Raw genomic sequence first — 10,409 nt, 5'->3', positions numbered from 1 at the left:
ACACCTTCAAATAGAGAATTATACTCTATGCAGCAAGAACATGGCACCCAGATTTATAGAGCAACATATTGTCATCAAATGTGTTTTTTCCCACACAGTCTACTTATTTTACAAATATTATATTTTAATACAAGTAATTATGTACCAGTAAGGTATATATCTATGCATTATGTAATTACCCTGGACTTACAATATGAACCTTCCACTGATTTATTTTATATTCTATGGTGACTCACATCTCAAAAGCATTTTCATTTGAGTCTTCAATAAAATTTTATTCAGTTTCGTCCCAAGGTATTGCAGAAATAATAACTCTCCAGCAATGCAAATCACAGGGGTGATGAGTATTACTCCTCAAATATTTGCAGGGTTTAGCAGGGTACATTTGTGTGGCTTATGATTGTGACGTAGGTTGAAGATAATGAAAAGAGAGGACCCACTGAATGTGGAACTTTATAAGTCCTGCCTGCTTCCAGATAAGAAGGTACTCTCTGTAGGCTGTGTCTAACAGAAGAAGTCATGGTCTCTATAGATGGCTCATTGTGCATCGTTATGCTTCTGTGCAACACTCAGGTAAGCCATAGCCAACATGACCATTCATCCATGTACAAACAAGCATTTTATAGAGAACATAAAATTTAGCAATAAATTGGAAAGCTAGGGATCAGGAATTATGTTAAGATATATCACTTTACTGAAAGGCAAATGCATGCAACAAACTAGCAGTAAATGTAACCAAAAAGCCAACACCTTAGGGAGTTATATGTTTTTCCTCAAATTAAGTGTAATTGGCTGACTAGATGAGCCAGCATCCTTTACCTGTTATCACTATTCCATGATTTCCTATGCTTAAACTCCTTTCGCAACCTGTGTATAGTGTAATACATATTTTACAGTCATAACTTTGTATATAGATATATTGATATAGATTGTAAGCTTGCGAGCAGGGCCTTCTTACCTCTATGACTGTCTGCTATTACCCAGTTTTGTTTTATCACTGTTGTTTCCAATTGTAAAGCACAACGGAATTTGCTGCGCTATATAAGAAACCTTTAATAAAGAAAGAAATAAGACCACAAAATTCCAGTCATATTCCATTGGTTGCTTTGTTTGCAGCAAAATTCTAATTATAGCTGAAAATTATTTATTGCTAGTTATTTAAATAGTGCATACATATTCTGCAGCACTTTACACAGAATATTTGGCCATTCACAACAGTCCCTGCCCCAATGGAGCTTACAATCTATATTTCCTACACATACACACTATGGTTAATATTTGTCCAGTATATTGCTGGATTGTGGGAGGACACCAGTGTAGCTGGAGGAAACCTACAAAAGCATGGTGAGAATATACATATTCCACACAGTTAGGACTGGTGGGAATCGAACCCAAGACCTCTGTCCTGTGAGGCTCTTATGCTAACCATTACATCATACTTGCTGCCCGCAGATGGTGTACATTAAGTTCCGACTAAGGTTAGTTTTATTATTTTAAATGTATAACAAGAAACATTATAAAAGGGTGTTTTGTATGTGAACATGTGACAGTATAAGCACCTAGATCACAGTTACATACTAACCTGGATTGTGAAACTACACTTATTTTTATGAGAATAATGCAGCTAGGGCATGGTCCAATCTGAGATGTGCGGTGAGATAAATGGCTCAGGAGGCACTGGCTAGTACCAGAAACAGACTTACACACAGTATATGAGCCAAAGGGTTCATGTGGGCATTATACAAAGATGCAACAGCATATGCTGCTGGAAATTTGTTGAGATTTGATCAGAGATGTGTGGAAAAAATAGGCAGGTGAGGTACTGCATCACATACACTTTTTACTCCAGAGTTTTGACTATAAAAATTGTTAGAATGATCAGAGCTGGCCCTAACCAATATGATGCCCTAGGCAAGATTTTGGCTGGTGCCCCCTAGCACCGCCGCTAGTTCTGCAGGAGATGCCTGGCATGAGTTAGCTGGCAGCTCTGCTAACGTCGGGTGCCTTTTGTTTATGAAAATGCATCTTATTTGCATTACTAAGTGGCTAGGACGCAGAAGCAGCTTCTGCTGATTAAAATTATATTCTGTGTGCGACTGCGGCTGTATCTGCATACGAAATGCTACTTTACAGTGATTTCCAGGAATACACTGCAACATAGCATGTCGTATGCAGATACAGCTGCAGTCACACAAAGAATATAGGCATGCCGTATATCATTTTAATCAGCAAAAGCTGCTGGTGCCCCTAAGCATATCAAATGCCCTAGGCATTTGCCTAGTTTGCCTATGCCTAAGGCCGGCTCAGAGAATGATACAAATATTTCTAATATATTCTTTGTATTTTTCATATACTTTATATAGTCAAAACTGTGGCTTATATGTTAGTATGGCAGAAAAGGCTCTGCCTCACCTGCCTCACCTCACTGGGTCCTATATATATCTGTTCTAGCAGAATCTCAAAAGGTCTGAAAAACTGGTTTGTATACTGCGAGGAACCATCAGATGTACTGTCTGTAGCTGAGAATACAATCAACCAGAAACTTTCTAAAAATGCCCCTTAGGGTCGGTCGGTCGGTCGGTCTGTCTGTCTGTCTGTCTATCTATCTATTTCAGTTTCCTTATATTTTCCCCAATGCATATATTATACACATAGTGCAACTAATAATATTGACTCCCTTTGGAATTTTCCACATTTTAATTACTACATCAGGAAGTCTGTCAATATATCATCCACTACTAAAACTTAATTTTAAATAAAATAAAATTTGTTATAAAAATACCTCCAAAACCTTGTACAATAGACAGATTAAATATTAATATAAACTCTGTAAACTAGTAGCGAGTCTTGGGGGGTAGATTTAATAAAAAATGAAAAGTGGTGGTGTTGCCCATAGAATCCAATCAGATTGTAGGTATAACTTATCTATAGATAATGATAGACAGAAACTGATTGCTTGTTATCTGCAACAGATCTGTTTTAGAAGCTCAAGTAAATATACCCCATGGTGTCATCACTTGGAATTGTTATCATGCCATTACCTCAAGTTCATTAGGAAATTCTGTATTATAAAGAAATAATTATTAAAAAAGTGTATATATTTGTAAAATGCTTTAGAAGCAATTTTAATGGCAACTTACTGTAAGTTTTTCAGTCACTTTAGGAATACCCGCAAAAATCTTAGTGTTGTTAAAGGAATATTTGTATCCTTTTCTGGGACAAATTAAAACTATTTCCAAGTTATTTGAATGTTAGACCAAACTCTTTCAAAGTGTTTCTTTCTGAAAGGTTTTTACACAGCCCTCCTCCATCTATCAAGGATTATCACCAAACAGATACATGCATGTGGAAAAGAGTCCAGATTGGCCTCCAGCATCACTACTAAGGGTTTCCAGAATGACCCCATTTTGGAGGACAGTTGGGAGCAAGCCTATAGGGGCATACTGCCAGCAGGGTTTAGAATGCACCACTAAAGTCTGCAGGTAAGATGAAATATACAATAATCAGTGATAATACTACTAATACAAATGAATAGACTCATAAATACCCAGTATGAAAGGATATTGATGTGATAAAAAAACCCAAACATGCTCACACTCACAATCTTAAGGAATTTGTTTTTATAAACCCTACTAGATATAAGGCTGTAAATCATATGAAAGTATTCATATGAACACCACACTGTAAGCCTTTTGTTTTGTAGCAGGCAGCTACTTAGTCTACAGCTTTTGAGAGTAGGCGGCCACAGAGTACAGCCATACATGTGTTATTTTACTATCTCCCAAAATGTAAGTATCCTAGAGGTGCTAAAACTGGTAATGCATGTGCTAAATTATTTGATTGCAAATATGTCAGATTGCTTGGACAAATAAACATATCTAATCATACTTACCAACTGTTAATTTCTCCTCTCCGGTAGAAGCCCTGAGAGGAGATGCTGCAGGGAACATCAGGGGAGGGAGTGGGGGGGAGAGGTTGTGACATAATCAAGCCCCATCCCGCATCGCGAAAATGATGCAATTCGCAGGTCCACGGGAAGGTGACGGGTCTAAAATGACCCAATTTGCATCATTTTAGCACCTCCCCCGCCACACAGATCCACAAGTATGAGTATCTTTCCATCCTGCCCTCACCACTACGGTTGGGGCAGTATGAGCGAGATCTGTTTGCTCTTCTGGGGGTGCAGGGGGTTCCCCAAAAAAATTGGTAGCCTCCTGCAACTTTCGGGAGAGCAGGCTAGTATGTATCTAATCAGATTGTTTGTCTGAAAGGTGTCAGTAACTCCACTGTGCTCACAAAGAACATACCTTTCAACTTGATCCTCTCCAGGAAGGACACAATGCTCTGCTTCTTGACTTTTCTCTTAATTTATGATTGCCAGCACCTGTTTTGAACAGGTTAATGGTTAAGAAAGGTGTTTCAGCACAAGTGATGGAAATCATAAAATAAGAGGGAAGTCCAGGAGCAGAGCATTCTGTCCCTCTTGTAGAGGATCATGTTGGGAGGTATATATTCTAGGTCTGTCATATTAGCCAGCACCATGAGGAAAGTTTTGCCATTTGCACAGTCAGGTCTCAGAATCAATTATTCAGCAGCTTTTCATAACTATTTATATTTTTTATCACCCATAGACAAATAAAAGTTTAACTGTCCAATCAAAACGATTCTATTACACTAATTTGATGCACTTGTGGACAGATTGATTTTATTACTCTTATTATATTTTATTTATTAGATACACAAGGGTTCCACACCAACGTGCACAGTTCAAAGTATATATATATATATATATATATATAGAGAGAGATATATATAGATATATATAGATATAGATATACAGTTAATAAAAATCCCTATACTGTACATAATTAAATCCACAGATTATGTAATTATGTAGTGACAAAGAGGAAGAGAGGGCTTAGCTTGTAATAGGTGACATTCTAGAGGGACTGTGTTTGGACACAAATGTGGAGTGGGGAGTAGAGTTGGGTATTAGAGAGAGAGCCTGAAGAGTTATGAGTAGTGTTGGTTGTCCTTGTTAAAGAAATAAGTTTTAATGGCACATGTGAAGGATGGTTGAGTGTCTTATGGAGTATGGAAGGTAAATACATTGAATGGGAGGCATGGGTGAAGGTGATCAGAAGGGAGAAGGAGATCATGAAGTAGTCATTGGAACAGGGGAAAAGGCAGGAGGGAGTATGAGTGGGAATAAGACTGGAAATGCAGAGATGTATGGAGGAGAGGAGTGGTTGAGGGCTTTGGAGGGGTGTGTGAGGAGAAGGTTACAAGAAATAGCATAAGCTGGTATCGCACAGTTGCTTTATATGTTAGTGGTTTTATAGCTAACCATACACTCATACTGGCACTGCTCAGTAATGTGGTACAAGTTAAAGGGAAACGCTCCTAAATTTTTTCATAAGTGCAATAGAGCTTAGAGATGAGCATGGAGTTGGAACTTAACTGCTCTCAGAAGTTAAAGGAGTACCCCATTTGCTGTCAGATGAGAGCAGTTAAGTTCTTAAGAAACTCCATGCTCATCCCTAAAAATTTGCTCTTATAAAATTTTTTAGGAGAGTAATCCTGGAGCAACTGGGTGCTTTACTTACATCAAAAACTATGTTGGCACCACCCTAATCAGCTGATACAGAAGAAGAAAATCATTAGGTGCGTAGATCTTTAAAAGTCAGGTCTTCGTGACTCCTGACCTGATACATAAAATATGTTGGAATAGATATACTGTATGTAAAGCTATTATACAACCACTGATCAGCAGGAACACAGAAGTGACTAGTTATGTTAAATAATGTATTTATTGAGCTGGAGGTGAAATCAGCACCAGCTTTTTTTAACTGTAGATACACAGGGGGTGTTTATTACTGTGGCATGAGCAATCTGAATCAAAATGGTATCAATCAGTGATTTTGGATTATTAAGAACAAGTAAATGATAACGTTGTCTTGTTATATCTCCCTATTACATAACATGAAATATGGGCTTTGTGTTGTAACCCAATATCAATTATTTTCCTGTAAAAGGAAGTGAACGGCAAAATCTATGATGGTGAAGTGTTGTTGTGTCGTTGCTATCAGCATTGTCAGCCCAGTACAATGACACATCATGGGCATCGCTTGTACAATATCATTAAGCATTGAATCATTTCAAACTGCCAAAATATTCCATAATCCTGAAATAGGCATTTCAAAAAGACCGACCAATGATCTCGGATCCGGGGGAAAAAAAACAGATTCCCAACAATACATACTGAATATATAACAGCTGTGGAAACACATAATCAGATTCTGGGACCCATTCCCTGGTTGGGTAGTTCTGTTGTACTGTATAGACAGTTATATTTCATGACAATAAGTAATCATATTTTCAATATCTTCTAGGTGATTGAATAAGCTCATTTCCATGTCTGTATCTTTCAGAAAAGGACACTGTTCTTATCATCTGCATAACTGGTACTGAAAATCAATACTACAACTCAAACATCACTGAATAGACCATAATTTGATGTCGTCTAAATCAAAGAAAATCTTTCTAATGGGCTCTGGCTTGAAGTATTGTGTTAGTAATACACTATGTGACTGAAAATCTACCATACAAAAATAAAATATTTAAAATGATTTTGATTGGTGATTCTGTTCTGTTCAGATGTAGATAAAGAGAAAGCAATAAGTTTATTAATCAACAGTTACTTATATAGTGCAAGCATATTCAGTTGCGCATAGGTTCAATGCACCACTGGTCATGTTACGTGCAACCTTTTAGTGCTACTGTAGGTTAAGTAGCAACGGATTTGGGATCTACAAGATAATATTTGTTTGACTAAAGTGAAATTGAGGCCCCCATCCACTAGCGAGATTTATCTCAGCAATGAGTTGGATCCTTTCTTCCTGCAATCTGGCCGGCAGCTTCCCGGGAGCCCTATGATTGCGATTTGCTACTTGAGTGTATTTTGTACATCTGGTTTATCTCATGCGATCTAACGTTATTAAACCTATTTCTGTGTGATTGAGATAAATATAATGGTCAGCCCGCGTGATCTGCGACAGCGATGCGAGGCACACGGGAAAACGCCTTGCCTCGCAATTGCACGAAAAGGACATGCGATGTGACACTTTTCATGCAATCCGCCTCAGCAATTCATCTCAATCACATAAAAAGAGCCCATATCGCAATAGTGGATGGGGGCCTTTAGACTGGACTGTGAGATTGATTAAATTGGATTTTGTGGTTTACATAAAAAAATAGAAAACTGTGGATTATTGATGATCAGTGTACTGTCACAGTGGCAAGCGTTCAGGGATGCAGGTGTAGATCTCAGTACCAGCTGCTTCTCCCGCGGGCAGCTTTATAGGGCTTGCTTATGAGTTAGTAGCCCCAAGCATCTTTTTGTGTGAATCCCTGAAGGAAAAACTGAAATATTGTTACAAAGACATTTTGTGATGTCAACAATATAAAATGTACATTACAATATTAGATGCTACTGCTGTCTTTGTAAAAGTAGTTCTGCTGAGCAATAACAGACATTCACATAAGCAAAGCAGCTTGCAAACCGCGTCACTCTCAAGACTTAGGACAGAATGCATTTTATATGCATGTAGGTGACTAAACACCCGAGCCTGGGGATGCCTTACCTCTGGGCAAGGAAGGGTTAATGTTTCTGGAGGAGGCTTATTGAGGTGGTGTGAGGTTGGTTTTAGCCTTTAGAATTGGAGATAGGGGGTGGGGTTTCAGGTCCTCTCAGATTGCTGCAGGCATCCATTTTAGGGAAATTTTTCCTGGTGAATGTTAGGAGCAAGTGCAGTGTACTCTCTCTTTATTCTTATTCTATTTTTTGTCTCATTTCCAGGGCCGTTTCTAGCCAATTTGGCTCCCAGTGCGAGATTTAAAATGCGCCACCCCATTGACATAAAAAAAATGCGCCCCCCCATAGATATAAAAAGAAAAAGCTCCCGACAAGGGGGTGTGGCCTCATTAAAATAGGCGTGGTCTCATTAAAATGGGTGTGGACACATCTGATCTCATCATCACGGCCACCACATTTTACATAGTACGGCAGGCAAGAGTCCCTATTTTACACATTACAGCAGGCACGTGTCCCCATTTTACACATTGCGGCAGGCACGTGTCCCCATTTTACACATTGCGGCAGGCACGTGTCCCCATTTTACACATTACGCAGGTAAGAGTCCCCATTTCTCATACGTCCTAGAGGATGCTGGGGATGCTTCAAGAACCATGGGGTATAGACGGGATCTGCAGGAGACATGGGCACTTTAAGACTTTGAATGGGTGTGAACTGGCTCCTACCTCTATGCCCCTCCTCCAGACTCCAGTTTAGATTCTGTGCCCAGTGAGACTGGACACACTCTAGGGGAGCTCTACTGAGTTTCTCTGAAAAGACTTTTGTTAGGTTTATTATTTTCAGGGAGACCTGCTGTCAACAGGCTCCCTGCATCGTGGGACTGAGGGGAGAGAAGCAGACCTACTTCTGTGAGTTTCAAGGCTCTGCTTCTTAGGCTACTGGACACCATTAGCTCCAGAGGGTCTGATCGCTAGGTACGCCTAGATGCTCGTTCCCAGCGCCCGCTGTCACCCCCCTTGCAGAGCCAGAAGTCAGAAGACAGGTGAGTAGAAGAAGAAAAGAAGACTTCAGTGACGGCTTTGAGGTACCGCACAGCGGCAGCGCTGCGCGCCATGCTCCCACACAGAGGCACTGTCGGGTGCAGGGTGCGGTTGGGGGGCGCCCTGGGCAGCAGATAAATCCTCATATAAGACTGGCAAAAGATAATATAGGTGCCTAGGCACTATATACAACCCCCGCCAGTATAAATATTTTAAAGAAAAAGCGGGGCTGAAGCGCGCCATTAAGAGGGCGGGGCTAAGCCCTCACAGCTCGTTTCAGCGCCGTTTTCTCTTCATAGAGACGCTGGTCCTTCCACACTACAGAGTGAAAAATGAGGGGGGGGGGGGGCACAGTGGTTGGTGCAATATATGTTAATATAAAAAGCACAATGTATAATGAGCGCTGAAAAATGAGCTGGTTAACTCTTTCTGTATTTCCCTGACAGAATGTACTGAGATCTATCCCTTATAGCCAGTGTAATGTCGGTAGGTGTTGGTACACGTGTGTCGGCATATCTGAGGCTGAGCGCTCTGCAACAAACGGCTGGGGGAATGACTCTGTCGGCACCGCCGACTCCTGATGGTACTTGGTACATGTAAATAAGTGTCAGCATGTAAGTAGATGTATGTTTCCCAATAGAAAACTATATGGGAGACACAGACGTATGTGGGTGACCCTGTCGGCACCAACAATATCTGACTGGGTAAAAAAAAAAAAAAAATTATACTGTAAAGCATGTCAGAAAGGGCTATACCTGTATATGTATGTATATATGTATAGTAAGGTTGCATAGTTCTGTGGCACAAACACAGACGGTGTAATATTTATGAAGGGTGTCATATTCGTAGAATATATATTTCCCTCAGATCCCTCGGGGTCAAAAAAATGTTATTTTGCCCAGTTGCTACTCCCTGAGATCGACATGAATACTGTTTCTCATGTCAACCATAATGTTTCCTGACTAGATCCACATAATCAGCATTCGCTACATGTTTAATACACATTAAGAACGCATTAACGTCACTGGGGACCCTGCTGTTCCTAAAGAAAGGATATATATATATGAGATATGTATATATGGATATATGTGTGTATATGGGTATTTAAATGTATGTATATATATATATATATATTTATATAGAAAATGTATAATGAATGCTGAGGTAAAGTTATTCCTTTTCATGTGCTGAGCGCTCTGTTGAAAAAGCTCTGGATCAGCCGTGACATGATGGTTTCAAATCCTCAAGAGGAGTCCGGGTGTTTATTCTTTTCTCGCCGTGGATAGAATAAAGTGAGAGTAACCCCCTGTTCTGCAGGGGGCCCTGTCATAAAGGATCGTATGCAGGAAGCTATGTGATATTCTAATTATGTGTCCACATGTGAGTTGATTATACTTGCATTACATGCGCATGGGGGAGTAGTATTTAGGAATGGTCGGTTACCTTATAATTACCCTGGGGAGAGATTGGGTACTCCTTAGGTTGAGTCATATCTAGCACATGGCAGCATACTGCCGTGCGACTACAAGGGATATAGGGCTCTTGGGTTTGCGAGCCAATTCCATGGCGGTCTCAGCTAGGAGGGCGTTGTGGATTCACCAATGGAATGCTGATGCTGGCTCCGAGAAGAACTGGTGTCTCTTCCCTAGGGAGGTGAAGCCTGGTTTGGTGATGGCCTTGTTAGTTTGATCTTGGAGAGGCCACTGATAAGTCTACCTTCTTGCCCTGTGTTCCCTCACAACGGTTGGTCTCGCATTATTGTGGGATGCAGTCAA

General features: G+C 40.1%; 1 protein-coding gene across 1 annotated transcript; it reads left to right on the top strand.

Moving 5' to 3' along the window:
• Positions 1-519: 519 nt before the first annotated feature.
• LOC134949804 (liver-expressed antimicrobial peptide 2-like) lies at positions 520-6,396 on the top strand. The gene is made up of 3 exons (XM_063938529.1): positions 520-573; positions 3,289-3,482; positions 6,393-6,396. Exons 1-3 carry the CDS (start codon positions 520-522, stop codon positions 6,394-6,396), a joined length of 252 nt encoding a protein of 83 aa, XP_063794599.1.
• Positions 6,397-10,409: the final 4,013 nt, after the last annotated feature.

The sequence above is a fragment of the Pseudophryne corroboree genome, chromosome 8 (assembly GCF_028390025.1).
Source record: "Pseudophryne corroboree isolate aPseCor3 chromosome 8, aPseCor3.hap2, whole genome shotgun sequence".
NCBI classification, from domain to species: domain Eukaryota; kingdom Metazoa; phylum Chordata; class Amphibia; order Anura; family Myobatrachidae; genus Pseudophryne; species Pseudophryne corroboree.
This window is presented reverse-complemented; position numbering and strand designations above follow the sequence as displayed.